Source organism: Ixodes scapularis, unplaced genomic scaffold (genome assembly GCF_016920785.2).
Source record: "Ixodes scapularis isolate PalLabHiFi unplaced genomic scaffold, ASM1692078v2 PGA_scaffold12__126_contigs__length_90152505, whole genome shotgun sequence".
Lineage (NCBI taxonomy): Eukaryota > Metazoa > Arthropoda > Arachnida > Ixodida > Ixodidae > Ixodes > Ixodes scapularis.
Genome location: NW_024609838.1, coordinates 44245942 through 44264331, shown reverse-complemented (window position 1 = coordinate 44264331; position 18390 = coordinate 44245942). Strand labels below are relative to the sequence as shown.

General features: G+C 48.3%; 2 protein-coding genes across 3 annotated transcripts in view; both read right to left on the bottom strand.

Annotated features, from left to right (window-relative positions):
* Positions 1-1729: 1729 nt before the first annotated feature.
* The window catches only part of LOC115325884 (tRNA N(3)-methylcytidine methyltransferase METTL2), a 35023-nt gene continuing 18362 nt past the window's right edge, over positions 1730-18390 (bottom strand). The window contains exons 1-2 of one of the 2 annotated variants that reach the window (XR_006077566.1): positions 6069-8069; positions 1730-1931 (exon numbers count right to left, since the gene is read on the bottom strand). Coding sequence is in view for 1 of the 2 variants with exons in the window: in XM_029986599.4 (XP_029842459.3) it covers positions 1783-1931 (149 nt within the window). In the remaining variant the exon portion in view is untranslated. Of the gene's footprint in view, positions 1932-6068; positions 8070-18390 lie in introns of those variants that run through there. The other variant, XM_029986599.4, reaches the window with a different exon arrangement.
* On the bottom strand, positions 12247-17165 carry LOC115319188. Its single transcript, XM_042289549.1, has 2 exons — positions 16791-17165; positions 12247-14802 (listed from the first exon to the last, which is right to left on the bottom strand). Exon 2 carries the CDS (start codon positions 14736-14738, stop codon positions 12744-12746), a length of 1995 nt encoding a protein of 664 aa, XP_042145483.1. The 5' UTR covers positions 14739-14802; positions 16791-17165; the 3' UTR covers positions 12247-12743.

Sequence of the window (18390 nt, the reverse complement as noted above, 5' to 3'; positions counted from 1 at the left end):
AGCACAACAAAGTAACAAAATCTACACGAAACTACTATTCAAGTATTCACAGACCTGCAATCACACATTTAACTTTGCGGTAGTTAGCGACAGTGATTCGATCGCCGGGGTTTCTCGCAGGTTCCTTTTGCAGCGAGCTGCTCCACGCACGAGCTACCGAGCTGCGGTGCTCTAACACCGATACCGCCCACACCGCCCATTTTAAGATACATGCACTGTCCCTTGTGACCTTTTACAATAACTCTTCCATAAAGAAACATGCACCAGCAAGTTTTCGGCAATCCGAAACTGTATAACCAAAAGTATAGCAGCCCGTCTTTACCTTTCGTCACTCGATCGGCAACCCAAAGAACTTGGCAGAGCTGTTGCCACTGGAATTAGAGCACCACTGAGTCGAGCAATGAACAAGGTTTCGTTTGCTCTGTGTACTGGTAGCAGAAATAGACCGATAACCAATAGGTCAACGCTACTGCCCGCTGCCGCAAACGAAAACCACCACCGCACCGCTGGCACAGGCGCCGCCGAGCAGCCGATGCATCCGCGAGCGCGGCAGCCGACGCGCAACTGTTCTCAACGGTCAAAATACAAAAAACAACCGGCCAATGAGAGCAAAGTATGAGGGCGAAACTTTAGCTAACCAAGATATTTGTTTCATCTCACCAGGATAATTTTTGAAATTTGTAAGTAGCAACAATAATATGTATCTCAACTTTCCGGCGTAAACCGGAAAGACTTAATAGAATACCAACGGATAAGAGATGGCGCTGAAATAGCAAACCGGAAGACGCTCGATGTGTCCGCCGGTTGGTCACACTCTGTCCGCGCAAAACAAAGTTGAGCGGCGCATTCGTTTCTTACATCTTTCTGCATGATCATAATGAAACAACACGTGTACCCTATTTTCAACCACAAAGAGTTACTACACTTCACTCTTACGCACTTATTAAAACCATATACGAACATAGACCTTCGATGATCGATCGGCTCAGAACTGTTTCTCGCTACCACCGCTAGGGGATTCTTTTCGGCACATATACGGCTCTGCGGCTGTTCCCATACTCCATAAAATCTGGTTGATAGCGAGCGCCCTCTCTTTTCTGTAGAATAAAGAAGTGCCTTCGCTCAGGAATCTTTTTCTGTTATCACAAGTTTTCCAATGCAATCTACAAGGAACAAAAAAGAGAAACTTACCAAATAAGCTTATTTTTCATCTAAGCTCTCATCCACCTTCCAATTTAAAAAAAAAAAAAAAGTTGCAGTCATGTCATCAAAAATTTTTTTTTCCCGACATGGCATATGCTTGGTGCAAGGACCACCCTTAAATTTTTGAAGTCCTATTACACAGACTACAGAACATTCTTGTATTTAGTCGGCATGCTACATTCAGTTCCTAGACAATCTTGCTTTGTTACTGACAATCCATAAACGTTTAGGTTGAGTTTATACCATACTATTTTGTTTCTCCCAAATGGATGATTCAGGTCATCTGCAGATTTTTGTACTCCATTTCACTTTAAGATAGACTGCAGCAGACACCATAAGCCATCCCAGCAAATCCAGTCCTGTGCAAGTATAAAGCAACTATCTCCCCAGTGTATGGCTACACACGTCCCAAAGATAATGCGACACTCGCAAGGCATCGCATTGACTTTGATGGTTGTAGCGTCCTCTACAGTCCATCGTAAAGCAGGGCAAGTATACAAAATGTGCAAAAAGAACAGCAAAAAAATAAGCAGAGAGTGTCCCTTTTATTCGGATAGGAGTTAATCTCCCTGGTCAGGGTCAGCTGGGAGCTGTGGGCTTTCGGAAGCGAGCCTGGATCCAGACCCTGAACATCTGGAGAAGCTTGCCACGGTTCACCTGGAGCCTCCGATCGAGGTGGTTCATCTCTTCCACAAAGCCCCTCTTCTCAAACATTGCAGTCAGCTCCTCTGCACGACACAGAACATCATTAGTATCAACAATGTGTGTAATCAGCAGAGCCCAACATAAAACGTAAAACTTGGTGTTAGAGAGCGTAAAGTTAGTCAGCTCTAGTGAACATACAATGTCTCTGCCAGGGATGGGCAGAATACATACAAGAATGTATCGAAATAGAAATACAAAATACTTCGTCAAAAATGTATTTAATTACAAATCTAATTACATTTCCAAAAAGCATTTAAGTACAAGATACAAATACAACCAAATGTATTTGGTCCCCTCCAAATACTTTTCCACATATATTCCTCAAGATTTGCGTCAGCGACTTCAGGGCACCTGCAACGGGTTTCTGGGTATCTCATTTTAATTTTGCATCGCACACTCAGGAGTTAGTGTGCGAGGCCCTAGTAACGTAATAGAAATATAATAAAAAAAATGTAATCAGCTTAGACGTAATAGGTGAAAATATTACAGAGCTTCAAGCAGCTTTTTTTGTCAATTACATTTTGGTATAGACCAACAAAGAACCGAGACGACTAAGACGCGCAGCACAAGCTAGAGAATTTTTTATTGTTGCAACTCGCACCAGTTGCGAAAATCTAGACGACCCGCACATTTAGAATGTTCCAGACAAAAATATGGATGGAAATCAGGCTGGAAAGCATCACAAGCTGTCACAGCCACTTATTTAGCCAGTCTGCCTGTGAACGTCGATTTCGTCGTTATTCTTGCCCTGGACTAGCACCGTAATCACAGAGTCACTAAACGCTTGTGCTTGATTGAGAGACACTGCATTCTGTGCAGAATGTAGTTTTCTTCCTGCTCTGGACAGTGACAATAAATTTGAGGGATGTATTTTCGCCCACAAAATTGTATTTAATTACAATTGTATTTAAAATACCCACATTTTAGTATTTAAATACAAATGCAAAATACACAAAGTATTTGAAATACTGCCCATCCCTGGTCTCCGCTATAGATAAGAAATTTAGCCAGTGTAGTACCGTTGCTGGCATGGGGTTTTTATTGTACATTATGCAGTAGAGATACACGACCGCACGCTCGTTTGGCACCACAGGATTCTTTAGAAATTGAAATATGGGGGTGTGCCTAAATTTTTAGGGGAGTGTAGGGGGGGGTGCACTGAGAATAGAGGAGTCGTTGCAAATTAAGGGGGTGCCTTCAGAAAAACAAGGGGGGGGGGGGGGTGTGTACACCCCCCTAGGGAGTGTAGGGAAATCAATATCCGACACGGTACCCATCCAGCTTGGAACGGGCAGGGGTGGAATTCATTGTGGTGGTCCCACCCGACAACCAATACAGGGCTGTCTACTGCAAGTCTATTCATTATAGATTTCCGAATTTTCCATATTTAAACAAGATTCGGTCAAAAATATATGGAAGTGCCAGCAGCAGATGCAAATTTCTTGGAAGGTGGACTGGCAACATCCAAAGCACTCTTGGAAAGAGACACGGGAATATAGTAAGCTAACAATCAAAGGGGCTTTCCCCCAGTTCACTCTAAAAAAAAGCCTGTGCATCTACTTTCCCGCACCATACTCGGAGAGCCAATCACCGCAACTTACGGAGGCAGCTCAGCGAATGACGATGCCGAAACATGTTTCAGACCACAGGTTTAGACCAAAGAACCCAGTCAGTTGTGACATTAAGCAATGCAAAACGTCACAACTCAGACTGCACTGAGGGGGTAACAGATTTGGCGGGGCCCTGGGCTTTGCTGGCAGGGATGGAAGGACAGAAGAGAAAAGGATTACAGTCACAAAGAGGCAATTAGAAGATTGGTGGAATGAAGGATCCACAACTAGCTAACACAGCTGGGTACAGGTGGGACTGCGGAAAATTGGGACTCCCTCCCGTGTGGTTCTGGCCCAAAGTCTCAACCCTGTCTCTCAGTGGGTCCAGTGCTGGGGTAACTCCGAGTAGGTTCGACCAGAAGAAAATTGGCGACTCCCTCGCCGGGGGGATGAGGCGGGGTGTGATGTTTTTAGTTTTTTTTGCTTGATCTGCCAAAGGTTATCCTGGTGATATCTCCCACTACCTGGCGATAGCTTGGATGAGAAAATGGCTAGGGCAGGCTAGGTGGCCCATCACAAAGGGTACATATTTTAGGCCTAACTCAAATCAAGTAATAAAAACATAGAGATCTCACAAACATGCATAGGAAGAGCTGTTGTATTAAAATTCTCCTCTCAAAGAGACCAGTCTTAGCTAAGACTCTAAAAGAAAGCCTGCCAAGCTTGAGGCATACGAGCGATTGGGACTAAACTTTACACGCCACTCTGGTTGTGCGCTAGCTTTGGCAGTGCTTTCAAGCACAGTCTTAGCTAAGATGCTGTTCACAGCAAGCCAACATAAAACTCCCTTAAATAGTTGAGACACCTTCAACCCAAGAAGGATGTCTTGCACAAGTTCTCTGGACGACTTCTTTCGAGCCACCTGGAAAATGTCACTCCAGTGTCTCATTGCTGCCCTGGATTGCCAGCGAGGCAAACACGTATTTGTCATGCTTGAGAGATGCTCAGAGCATGTGTTGTCAAGTCCCAAAAATCTTTTCCGGTCCAAGGTGCTTGCTCACCCATCACCGGGTGTCAAAACGAATGTCATTATACCGGTCCTAGACATCCTCTAAAGGTTCAATAGTAGCCCTTCAAATCATGTCGCAAGTACACCTTAAGGATGACAAGTCAAATCAACTGACAACCATGCGAAGGCCCTTCAACAATGCCTTCGGGTTTACTTACCCATACCAGAACGTCCCTGGGCTATCCTAGGGATGCGATTCCATTTTCTGGAGCATGGCAGTTTTTGCATTTGTTACCCACAGATAAAATCCCCCCAGCAGCCACACAAATATGTGGATGAAAGCTTGGCGGCAGCTCATACAGACCAGGTGACAAAGCTTGGCTAGACAGGTGGCGCCACCTCATCTTGTAACCGAGACGGTCCGCAAATATTGGACATGTGCTCGAACTGTCCAGTGCTTGCACTGAGCGAAACAAAGTATGGCAGCCAACCGAGGCACCTCCTTTTCGCTGCCCTGGGGCTATTTCAAAGCATGCCTAAGGACAGAGTTCCAAGGTGGAACACATCCCACAGAGCTTTTGGCACTCAGTAAACAGACTGCACATCATGTGTCAGTGAAGACTGGGAAGGAAAAGCTGTCAACCGAGGATGCGGCGACAATTTGGCCCCATCCCTCTGCACACCTGTGGAAAAAGGGAACTGTCCCTCTTCGCTGTTAAGAGGTAGGTGTAACGTTGAGAGTTCTCTATTCCAACTTTAGCGCCCCTCAACTACCAAACACACAGTCTCCATGGGCGTCTACGTAACTTTTCTTCAAAGCGGGTGGGGGCAAACACTTTTTCTGGGGGGAGGAGATAGGGGTATGCAATTGTATTTTTCTTTGACGCGAGAAACCCAGAGTTGTTATTCTGCTCCCAGCGACAGAAATAAGAGTCTGACAGTCATTTCGACACTGCTAGTTTTAAGAACGTGACAGCTTCAAGCTTTTGCCGTGCTTGTTACACATACGATTGAGCTTTTCCTTCACATTTAATAATTCTAGTCATGCCACCACGACTAGGAAGCGTAGAGCCGCAGTCACAGACTGCACATATACATCGTACAAGAGACACGGTATTCGCTGCAGACACGACGACATAGGTGTTCACAGAACACGCCTTCACCATCTTCGAAGCACGTGTTTCATGCAATGCTTCGAATGTGTCAGCAGCTGGCCATTGTGGGACCAGCCTGACGAGACTGTTGTACAAGGAAGAACCACGCCACGGGCAGCGTCTGCAGACAGTCTTTTGTACGACGTATTTGCACTGTGACCGCGGCCTGCGCCACCGAAACAATGCCGAAGGTGGGGGGTGTTTCGGTGCAACTCCACTCTTGTAAGCACACCGCAGGGAATGCAAGACAGAGCTCTTTCGCAGAGCCTTCTGCAAACTGCCACTTTTGTCTACTGGGCTGTGGAGCGCTCTCCAGGCAAGCGCAGCAGATCGATTCTGCGAAAGTTTCGTACGCCCAGTGAACCAGCATTTTTTCGCATGGGCGATACGCACTGGGAAAGACCCTTCCTCCGATCAGAGTAGGAAACCGCAATGGCGGCCACCCACCCGATCGAGAGGAAGCCCAACGGAAGGGGAGGTAAACATCACCGATTATGAATCGCCATCTCCGCCTCCAGAGCCGTCGCCATCCTCTTCGTCCACCGCCGCCGCGCAAGGATTGCCGAGCATGTCCTCAACGAGTGTGTCGAACGGCTCCTTCGAGAAGTCGGGCCGAAGGCGGCTTTGGTGCAACCGCGACTCCTCGTGCCGTTCTTGTACGATCACCAGACCGCCGCAGACCTTGCAGTAGACTGCGTCTTCGGCGGGTTCCACGCAAGCGCCCTCGGCAAGACGGTCCATGACCGTCACCGTCCTCCCCCGAAAAAGCGTGGGAATCTTGTCGTCCGGTAGGCCCCTGACGACCCTGCGCTGCTTCGGCCACTTCGTGTTCGAAAAGAAGCAGTGCGGTTCCTCCGTGCCGTGTTGGAAAGTCCAACAGGCCACAGACTTTGTTTCGACGGGGGCTTTGGGCGGCTCCGTTTGATGACCCACGTTCGGCTTGGCGTGTTTTTCCAGCCAGCGTTGGCGACGATTCGGAACGTTCCCGGCGGGTTCGTGGTGTCTATTTGAACGTTGGTATTTGGGTAGGGGCTCGTAGTTAGACTCCGGCACTGTGCAAGGGCCTTCGGTGTAGTGGTAGTGTTTTCCGTAATCATCCTGACTCTGGTTGACGTGTTGCTGATAGGCCTGAAGGGCCAATTGCAGGTATAGTGGCGCTTTGTTATACGTCTCCGACATCGGCGCTTCGTGGAAGCGAGGAAATCGAGAACGCCAGTAAAACGACGGAACTGTCGAACCAAAATGCTGCGTCAGCCCGAGTGAAGCGATGAACCACGGCTCCCTTGCGTGCTTTGGCGGTCCAGCGGTTACTTCCTTTGTCAAGCGACTGGATTTGGATTTGGATTTGGATTTAGTGGCGTCCCTTTGTAACGGGTGGCCGCTCGCCGGAAGTTCCGGCGATGGCCTGCCAAAAAGAAAAAAAGGCTTGCTTAGTCTGGTTTCTAGCCAAGTCTAGCCGAGTTCTTGTTGTGGTGGAGCTTCGGTCGGGTCCTCGGTGTGGGGCAGGTCGACTTGGGCGGAAAACATCGGCTGTCCGGCTTGCGCTTGCACGTCCGGCCCAGCTCGCCTCTCCCTCTTCCACAGCCGCCAGGAAATCTCCCACCACTGCTCTAGTCGGCGCTTGGTGGTCTCGACGTGTTCCTCGCCGTCATCCCCCCGCTCCGCCGTCCGGAAGCCCAGCGCGTCCGGCAGATGGTCCACCTGGGGGCACGGGCTGAGGGCCTTGCACTGCAGCACCAGATGTTCGGTTGCCTCCTCTGCTGCTCCGCAGGCGACGCAGGCGATTGGGGCCCCAGCGTCATATCGCGATCTCCACAGCCTGGTCTTGAGGGTCCCCGTTCGTGCCTCGAAAAGCAAGCCGCTGCCCCTGGAGTCATCATACAGCTGCTCCCGCTCGATCGCCCGCTTCGAGGCCGCATACACAGTCATTGATGGTTTTCGTGTGGCCGACTCCGTCCACCTTCGCGTCTCGACCTGCCGCACGTGCTTCTTGAGGTCCGCAACTCCCTCTCGGAGCGGCCGGCCGTCCAGCAGGGTCGGTGGTACCTCATACTTCCCCGCGAGCCTGGCCACCCGTTTGGTCAGGCGCGTGTTTAAACTCCTGTACACGAGGTACTTAAACACCCTCCTGGCCCATCGCTCCTCTCCGAGGCCGCAAAGACGCCTCTCGTAAGACAGCTTAGCCACCGCTTCCCTCGACTCAAAAGCAGACCATCCGAGGTCCCCCTGCACCCCTTCGTTTGGAGTCCCCCTGTGTGCCCCGAGTGCCATCCGTCCCGCCTCCCGCTGTCTAACCTCTAGGAACTCCCGAGTCTGAGACGACGTGCACAGTACCCGATTTGCAAAAGTCAGTCCGGGCACCATCACCATCTTCCACAGGCTACGAGCAACCTCGTAGCGGTCGAAAGCCCACATGGACGTTGCTGCCAGCACTCCCTTTCCCCTCATGGCCTTTGCTCGGACAGCCGATTCATGTGCTTGGATGTAGTTCCTACCCGTGGACAGGTGTACACCCAAGTACTTGTAGTCCGTGACACACTGCACAGTCTCCCCCTGCAGTACAAGCGGTGTGTCCAAAGCCCCCTCTACATTCTCTGTAGGCCCCCACTACAGCACTTTACACTTACGGGAGCTGAACTTTAGGCCCAGTCTGTCCCCTTGTTTTGTGCATATGTCCAGCAGCTGTTGCATCTCTTCACAGGTGCCCGCTGTCAGCACCAGATCATCCGCATAAAATAGTCCTGGAAGATGTTGTCTCACCATTTGCCCATTTTCCATGTAAGACAGGTTGAGGCCTCTCCCACACTCCTCCAGTTCTGTCTCCCATCTAGACACATATAACATGAACAGGAGAGGGGAAAGGGGGCATCCTTGTCGCAAGCCTCTTGTCACTGGGATTGGTTGAGTGTTCATGCCCTCCCATTCCACCACAACCGTTGTGTCCCTGTACAGCTCCTGGAGGAGCTCAAGCACTGAACCTGGCACTCCAATCTGTGTCAGTTCCCACCAGAGCCTTGAGTGGGAGATTGAATCATAGGCCTTTTCAATGTCCAAGAAAGCCGCCCATAGGTGTCTCCCCTCCTGTTGTACAATCTCAATTGCTTGGGTCAGCACATACAGGTTGTCCTCGAGCTGTCGGCCACTCCTGAAGCCGTTCTGGAGTTCGCCCAGTACATGTTTCTGCTCTGCCCAGCCTTGCAGTCTGCGTCTTATGACTTGCATGCCTACCCTGTACATAGTGGAGGTCGCAGTAATGGGCCGGTAGTTTGTCAGGTCTGTCTTCTCTCCCATTCCCTTATATACGAGCTTCACTCTCCCGTGCCTCCAATCTTCAGGTATGTCTCTGCCGTGTAGGACATCTCCAAGTGCACCTTGTAGGGCTTCCTTCATCTTGGGTCCCATTTTCTTCAAGACGCACATCGGCACCCTGTCCGGCCCCATGGCTGTGCCCGCTTGCATGTTCTGAAGGACTCTGTGCATTTCCACTTTCGATGGTTCTTCCAGCAAGTCAGAGTCTTCCGGGGTCTCTTCCCACGTGTTGTTGCTCTGCCTTTGTGCTGACCCTCCTGTGCTAGGTGTAATTTCATATCGTGGGTCCCCTGGGTGTCCCTCCTCTTGGAGCAGTTTGGCCACAGTCTGTGACACCAAGCTGAGACACTCCTCGTCCTTGACGATTTCCAGGGTCAGTGGACTCTTCAGGTGTTGTAATGCTGTTGTTGGCCTTCCTAGGCGTTTCATATGCCTCCAGAATTTCCTGGGTGCTGCTCTTCCGCTTCGCTTTAAGTCCTGCAGTGTATGCCTCCCCACTGCCCTTCTTCTCCTTTGGACCACTTGTTTGCACTTTAGCTTGGCTTCTCTGTACTTCTCCCAAAGTTCCTCTTTCACTTTCCTTTCTCTCGCTGCCCGATGACACCTGCAGGCCTCTTGGCGAATGTTGATGGCTTGTCTGATTTCCGGGTGCCACCAGCTTTTTAATTCCCTCCTCGTTGACATGCCCTTGCCTTTCTTCATCTTCTTAATTTCCATGCTAATGCAATTCACAATGCTCTCATAGGTCATGTCTCTGTTTGCCACCTTTTCTAGCTTACGGGCAATCTCTTCAATCTCGTTCTCTCGTAGAGCTCGCTCCCTTGGCAAGTTACGTGTAGCGCCTGTGGTCCTCGGTCCTCCGAAGATAGCCAAGGTTCTGTTGTGGTCGCTGCCAACACTGACCGCACCCTCCTCGTCGATGGTAACCCTGACCAGTTTTCTACTTATCATCGGGGACATGAGGATGTAGTCGATGCATGACTTTCGGTCTCCGGATACCCAGGTGTACTTTCCCTCACATGTGCTCAGTGTGTTTCCAAGTACCAAGTCATTGGTCTCTATCAAGTCAAGTAGGTACTGCCCGTTTCCATCCCTCCTACCGTCCAATTCCTCAATATGTGCGTTAAAGTCCCCCAGGAGAATTATGTCATCTCCATGGTTCCTCATCTCCTGGACGTCTTCATTCAAGCACTTGGCCATTTCTTTGTTCTTCTCCTTTGATCCTTTCCCTGTCCACCAGTACACCACTGCAACTGCCAGCGGTGTTCCCTTCACTGTGCCCCTCATCCACATATGTTCACAGCACTCCACTTTTGTTCTGGACCATTGTTCATTGTCTCGGAAGAGGACTCCAACTCCACCTCCTTTCCTCATTTCACCTTGCCTGTTACAGCCCTCCCAAACCAGACCTGGGAAAATGGGTGGGCATTCTTTTCCTCGTAGATGAGTCTCCGCCAGCCCAAAGATAGAGATTTCTTCTTTGTCCATCATGGCTGCAACCTCGTTCCACTTTCCTTCTCCCCATCCTCCCTGCATATTTAGGAAAGCCACCTTCGTTCCTTTTCTCGCCACCTTTCTGTTTCGGCGTCTTCGTCTTCGCTCCTGTGACCTCTTCATTTGCCGATCACCCTTTCTCCCTGTGTCGAGGGGAAACCCTATGCTGGCTGGCATCCCAGGACATGCCCCAGTTGGCAGTTTACCATGTGTGCCACCATTGAAAACAGGTGGGGGATAGGAGCTACCTCGGGTCTCCGTTGCACTAGCACTGGTGGCTGGGGCCCCCATTGCTGGGGGTGTGTGGGTTCCAGTAGAGGTGGAGGCGGGAGCCCTACGAAGGGGTTGGCCTGTGGAAAGCTCTGCTCTGCTGGGTGTTGTGGGCGGTGGGTGGGCCACGTTTTCTCCGTCTGTGACATTGCCTCGTTTTGCCGCTGTTCTTGGTCGCCTGGACCGCACCGCTGTGGACGTACCGGTTTTGCAGTTCGTACCCAGCTGGAGTGAAACGTCTGGTTCGGTATCTCCCTGCCTCGTGTTGTTGTCTCCTGGTGCTTGCTCCCTTGACTCTGTTGACTGGTCCGCTGTGTTTGTTTCACACTTCTGCCTCGTCTGCGCGTACCTAAAAAACGACTTATCACCCGGGCTAGGCGGTCTGCTACCTTCCTTCCTCCTTCCTGACTATAGTGCAGTCCATCTCTGGTCATGTCCTCATGGTACAAGTCCTTGCTGAGGTTGATGTATGTTGCCCTCAGCTCTTGGCAGAGGTCTCCCAACTTCACATTCAGTGACATGGCTGCAGCCTGAACCGCCTTTCCCCTAGTTGCAACCTCAGGCACTGCACAGATGGCTAGGACGTCACTTCGTTTCGACCATGTGTTCCTGAGATGGTCCACAATCTCTTCTGGCCTCCTTCCTTGCAGCAAATCCTTGATGCCAACATGGAGCACATATAGTCGGCGTACCTTTCGTGCCTGACTCTCATAATCTTCAATTAGTTTCTAGGCCACCTCTGCTGTTGCCTCCCTGTTGTACAGCACCTCCAGCCGTCGGCTATCGCCTACTTCCCTGTCGAGCACGCGTGCGAAAAGGGGTACGTTGTCGTCTCCGACTACAATCGCCTCTCGCGTCACACCCTGGGGTGGTCGCTGGAAGCCAGTTGTTGCATCACCCTTCTCTTCTGCTCCGTCCACGCGTTTCCGTTTGTCGGTTCGCGCTCCGTCCGAACTCCTCGAGGGCAGCGTACTCTCTAGGCTCTGTTGTCCCGCATCTGTCGTCCTTTCTGCAGCTTTCTCTTGCTCCACATTTGCCGCTGTGTTGACTTGTTGAGTGCTGGTTTCACCAGGTGCCTTCGTTTCTTCTCTGTTGCTCCGCTGGACTTCTAGGTCCAGCGACAGTGTTGTCAGATTGCCGAACCCGAAAGTCCCCACGTGCAGGCCAAAAAGTCCCTCTGTGTCCCTACCCGAGTGTGCAAATGTCCCTATGGTTGTCCCTACAGGTGAAGAAAAAGCCGTATTTTATTTATTTTGCTTATTTGAGCGAGCCTGCCTTCTGCACCTCTCCGTGAGCGCGTTGCAACTGATTAGTTAACTTTTCCCTTTTCTTTTTTTTTTTTTTTTTTTTTTTTTTACAAACACGCGATTGAATTTTGTATTTAGGTCAAAGCTGGAGTTTTGGAATAATTCGCGGGTTCTAATTTTTGCGACGCGGTGATTTTGTTTACATTTTACCGGAATCGTTCGCCCGATTTATTTTTTGCGAATTGTAAGCGGTTCGCGAAAATTAGGTCTTCGCGAAAATTAAGTCGTTTAGAGTATGTAAAAGGACAAAACAAAAAATAGAAGTCAATCCAGGTATTCAGTATAACAAAGAATTTTGTGTTTATTGCATAACATACCACAGTCACTAAAACTTGAATAGCATTTTTAAGAACAGTCACGTTATAAGGTCCCTTCGTTAACAAACATGCTTCTTTAACTATTTAATTATTTCGCCCTTATAGACAGTTCAGGAAGGCGAAGAGCATAACACTGTATAACAACAAAGCACAGATTGACGAGTATATAACCAGTAAAAGGGAAAAACGAAATGTCGGGAAACACCAATAAAAAAGTACATGACGGACATGATTATATTTACAGTTTATGCACGCATACACAAAGGATTAAAATGGCTTGCCAGTCGTAACACAATATAGCACCCTTTGGAAAAGCTGAGGACAATGATACGCGAAATAGTGTCGCCACCGTCTACAATAAAATTTGAAAGGTTGTTTCATGAGATGGGAGAATAAAGTTTTGATGACGAGTTGGTCTGCTTGCGTTACGCCTTATAAATTTCGCTGGTGAACAACTTCATGTGCTTCTTTTCCACCTTGAAATTAGTGCATGTCTCTGACCTTGCAGTCATGCCAGATTTCACGACAAGCACTGCGTTGATGCTGTCCGGAGCAAGGCGGTTTCTTTTCCTCGTCTTCACGTCTGTCAGTAGGGAAAATATTCTTTCCGTTTCAGCATTGGAGTGCGGCACTGTTAGCACCAACTTTGCCAGGCAAGCGATGTTTTCGAATTCAGGCTTGCCTTCGAAGTTTTTTAGCTTGGACATTTCGCCCCAGAATGAAGCGGCGGGCTTTTCTCGCAGAAGTGCCTTCTCGGATTCAGTGAAAAAAGAAGGCAGCATTCGCCATTCCCCTTGCAGAGCATCGGCGCGTGGCAACAAGTGTGTGTACCGCCTTTGCAGGACTGGCAGCACGGGCAGCTGTTTACGAGCTTCGTAGCTCAATGCTGTGCTGGGTTGGACGAATTGTACCTCGTGGTAGAATGGTCCGGAAACTGGGAGCCTTTTCTTCACCTCGAAGACAGCCGTCTGGTAGAACTCCAGACACCGCAGCCTCAGGTGCTTGATATCCGAGCTCCCCCCTTCCATGCTTTGAAGAAGCTCTTGGCAGCTCTCTCCGAGATATACTTCCTCCAGCGGAAGAAGAGAACGCGGATCCATGGGGTTGAGCTTCTCGACATCTTGAATTGCTTCCGGTCGCATGAAATTTTGGCAGAGGCATCGAATGAGCCTCAGGCTTTCTTGCTGCATAACAGCGATGAGGTTCTCTTTGCTCTGAAACAGAGCGTTCATTTTGTTGAAAAATCCCAAGACGTAGGCCATGAACTTCAAATACGCCTCATTAATTGGGTTCATTTCGGCCAAGATCTGCCCTGCAGCTGCAACTCTGTCCTCTACAGACGCTTGCAAGAAAAGCAACTTCAATGTGTCCCATTCCTGAAGGACGCGCTCGACGCATTTTTGCAGTGCCAGCCACCGCGTTTCGCTGGGCCTTAGGATTCTATGCTTCTCTGTTTTAAGGTATTCCTGCAGATCAGCAAGCTGAGCTTGACGCTTGTAACTATGCCCGAAGTAACTCGCGACATTCTTCAGCAGATCTTCAAGATTCCGCGGTAGCTTCATTGCAGCTTTGCTGGCAGCGATGTGTAAAGAGTGGCAGATGCACCTGATGGTCACAAAGCTTCTGTCCGCGTTCGCGCGCAGTCGGGTCATCAAAGAGTTGTGTTCGCCGACCATCACGCTAGCGTTATCGCAAGCCAGTGCGATAATGTTTTTCATTGGAATCTCCTTGTGGTTTAAGCACTGCTCAACAGCAGTTGCGAGGGACCCTGCGGAGCAACTCGTGGCGTCGAGGGGAATAACTTCAAGCAGCTGCGTGATGACATCATCTACAGCATCGCAATAATAACGTACGACGCAGCAGAGGAGCTTTGTGCTCGAGACATCCGTGCCCTCATCGACGAAAAGAGAAAACCGCGTTTCTCTTAGTATGGCGGAAAGGCTCTGCACTTCTGCCTTTGCTAGCACATTTTTTACAATTGATGTGCATTTCGTCTTGTGAAGTCTCACCTGTTCTGCGATTTTAGAATCAGGAAACACCGTTTTCACGAGCTCGCCCATGTGGTCCATCGCTTTGAATGACAGGGAGTGTTCCGTGATAAACGCAGAAAGCTTGATCTCTGCCATCTTCACCTTGTCATCCATGGAGTCTTTTGGCTTTTTCTGGATGAACCCTGTTAGGAGGTGTTGTTTCTGGAGGCCTAACATGGCTTTCTTGTGGCCTTGCCTTTCAGCGTGCTTTTTAAGCTCGCTACTGCCAGCGACCATACTAGCGCTGCAAACTTTGCAGAACGCCCTGAACGGATCCCCAGGGACTGCAGCCAACCAGCCCTGAAATTCCGGCTGCTCAATCCATGCATCACGAAATCTTTGCTTTCTTGACTTCGATGTTGACGAGGAACCCTCACCCGGATCCATCATGTTGAGGAGTCAGTGGAGCAATTGACGCCGGTAGATATTTCCCAAGAGATGGTTAGGAACAAATCTAGAAAGAACAAATATTTAAAAAGTTTAACGTCTTGCTAATCAATGTGACATACGTTTAACGTTCCCCTTTCCGCATGGCCGGATTTAGAACCCTGGGCTAAGGCTGCTTATGAGGCCCCTAATAATGGTGATAATACCGACTATGATAAAGATGGTGGATGGTGGTAACAACAATGACGGCATCATGTATATTTCACCACCTTATATGATATACAAATATCGTTCATTTTATGATACATCTTAGAAGGCTTTTTTTTTATCGGTAGACTTGATGATCAGAAAATTGGTGTTTCACTGGGTGAAAATGAAGCAGATGCGATTGTGCATTAAAGGCTGTTTTGTAAATACTCAATCAACCACTATGAGGTACAAAACGCAACAGCAATGAACAATTGGGGGATATGTTAAGAAGTGTCGCGCACATTGAGGAGGGCCTCGTAAACCTCCGTTGAAAAGTTGAAAATGATGACTGCGTGTTCCTATGGACTTGTTTTACCAGGTTTACAACCTTATTTACGCAGTAAGTGTCTCTGCCGGCTTGCATAAATTCATCATGATGCTACAGAGATGGCACAGATGACCGCCTTCATTTCGAGTGGCATAACTCCATGGGCACAAATTGCATTCGACAGTAACCGAAAGAATACCCGCAAAATTCCCATTACAAAGAAGAAAATTTTTGTTGCCCCTAAATACATGCTTCGCGAGTCGCAACTAGAAAACTGTCCTGAAAATATAACGTTTACACTCTAAAAAAAGGTGTCGTCTTACACCCTTTTGTCCCATATGATGCACCCCAAAACCTCAGTTCGATGTACAGCGCATTAGAGTCGAACAAACGGCCCCAACTTTTACGAGGGGCTTGATAACGCTGCGATATAACTTATGAAATAGCTAAAGTATGTGTCAAAGATCAAAGAGAGAAAACACTGAGGTTTTGCAGCCAGACCGAAAAAACACCGTTTTTTTTTTTTTGTAGTCAGTAGCACGTACATTGGTATTGTAGTACCACACATTGGTAAGTCGTAGCACACGGCTATCAAGCCTCTCGTGAAAGTTAGTGCCGTCAGATCGACGTCAGTGCGCTGTACATTGAAGTTTTGGGGTGTATTATATGAGACAAAGGGGGTAAGGGCTACAGCCTTTTTTTCTGAGAGTGTATATTACAGTGATTGGAGGTTGTCTAACTAGCCTTTAATTGCTTATTGACCTGACCAGTAAAGCAACACAAACATGCAAAGCAATCTTGGTGATTAAAGAAATGGTGAACCGAAATTTGGATTAAAAGAACAAAAAACAATGCAGGAGCTGTAGGCGGGACGCTACAATCCCTACAACACTACTCGTAAGGCGATATCTCGAACGGACGGCCGTATTTTTGGAAAAAGAGGTCGAGATTGAACCAGGCCGGCGAGGCGCGTGACATAAAGATATCTCGTTTCCTCCTCTCTTCGCTTCGATCCCTCAAAGCGGAGAAGACGCGAGGCCGTTCCCTCTCCTTCTCGGAGAAACAAGACGTGAACATACCTGTCAATCAAATGCGCTTCCTTTTTTTTTTTTTAAATATGGCGATCCGCTCGGGATATCGCTGTGTGAGTGATGTTTTGGTGTTTGTAGCACACCAGTTGCACGCTTTTGTCGCGTGCTTTGTGGAATCCAGATTTCGGTTCAGTATTTAGGGCTCAAACCGCTTCACCCTCTTCTAATAACTGCAACTCTTGTGTTCCAAACTAAAAAAAAATCTGCATTCAAAAAAATAAAATAAATATTTGAGACTGAATGTGATTATTTATCAATTAACCACTGTCATTCAGACACATTCACAGGCATTTCTCATGAAGATCGAGGATATATTTTTAAACTCCCCTCCTACGAAAATGTTTCAATTAGTTTTGGAAGTGGCCTTGTTTCTTCTAATTGCAGTAATTAAGAGCTTTTTTTAGCCATTTGGACGTATCACTCCAAGCTACGATAAATAAGACATACCTCAGAGGCTTGTAAAGGGTTGCAGCACTCGATGGCAGGAAAAGTGTTGTCTCGTACTGGCAGATTAGACACAGGCTGCAGAGCAGTTGCTTGTAGTCACTGCTTCTCAAAAACTTTTGGAGGACATCTCAAGAGCCAGCCCCTTGAAACGCCTGTTAGTGGTTAGGAAGGATAGCTTCGGGAGGTTCACCGATATTTATTTTTGCTTGTTTTGAAACTTGTCGTTTCGGAGGAAACTTTCCATAGAGAAGTACACTAAAAGACCAAAAATGAACAAAACATGATGTGTAGCGTATGTTGCTCGTGTAGCCTTCGGCAACCCTCGCTTGCCTTCCAACCCACCATTGTCCGTAAAACGCGTCGAGGGGCACCATAGCATGTACAATAGAGAACTCCGTGACCGCCCTTCCGTCTGGCTTCAATTAGAAGATACTTTAACGGGACCGCCAGCGTCGACAGCTTTGCTCCCTTCCACAAGGAGGATGGGAGGCAACACATTTTGTTGCTCTAGCACAGTCTTTTACAATGGGCTCACAAACACCAGCTCATCTACAGGGAAGAGAATTTTATGGCACCCCTCTTTTCACCAATACAAAAAAAAAAGAACTGGGGAAAAGCGGGGGGGGGGGGGGGGGGGGGGGGGGGGGGGGAGGGGGAGACGACGACACTGAAAGCGGCTTTCAGAGGTCTGAGTTGTTTTGAACTAAAACCAACTTGCCTTTTTTTAGGGCTGGGCAATTATCGATTTTGTAGATTAATCGATTAATGCTTTAATCGCGGCTAAAATTTTTAACCTAATCAGTAAAATTTTGACGAACCAAAATAAAGTAAAAATTAAACGCTTCCACCACGCATACGTGGACAAGCGAGTACACCTGTATGAAGGCAAACTTTAGGTCAAATTTTAGCCTAAAGTAAACTGTACTGGCAAAAATTCTGGCTCCAGACAAGTACAGAAAATTACAGGTGTCCCTGCCACTTCAACGCTATTCGAGTGTCCTTTCAGCGCAGCAGAGACTATTGTGAACGATCAAAGAAGGCTGCTCCTGCTGGAGAATATCAAATAAGCTCTTTTGCCGCATGCAGCTGAACTAATAATCTGCGAGTGGGAGTGTCTGAGTTGTTCTTCAGTATACATATCGAGACCGATTCATAATCCAAGTTGTATATTGTGCCTTATATTACATATTCAGCGAAGGGAAACAAAATATATTAATCTCACATTTTGTAATGTTATGCATAAAAATAAACGAGACCGATTAATTAATCGATTAAAGGGTGCCGATTAATCGAGTGAAACCTTCTAATCAATGCCCAACCCTACATTTTTTTTTTTTTTTTTTTTTTAATTTTCGGGGGTTAGCACGGAGCCCCCTGGCAGCCTGGGGCCCTCGGCTGCAGACCCCTTAGCCCGTACATTAATCCGGGCCCTGCCTTTGCAGGGCCCGACTTGCTCCCAAACCATTCTACAAGTGTGGATGACGGAAAATTTATTTTTGCCAGCTTTTTTAGTTTTTGCGGTAGTGACATATGTAACATACAAAAGACAACATTGATATAAAATGTCGAGAAAAATGACTTATCCGCTTTTATTCAGGGA

Excerpts from the sequence above, each read along its gene's own strand:
- LOC115319188 (XM_042289549.1), bottom strand. The coding sequence starts at position 14,738 with ATGATGGATCCGGGTGAGGGTTCCTCGTCAACATCGAAGTCAAGAAAG.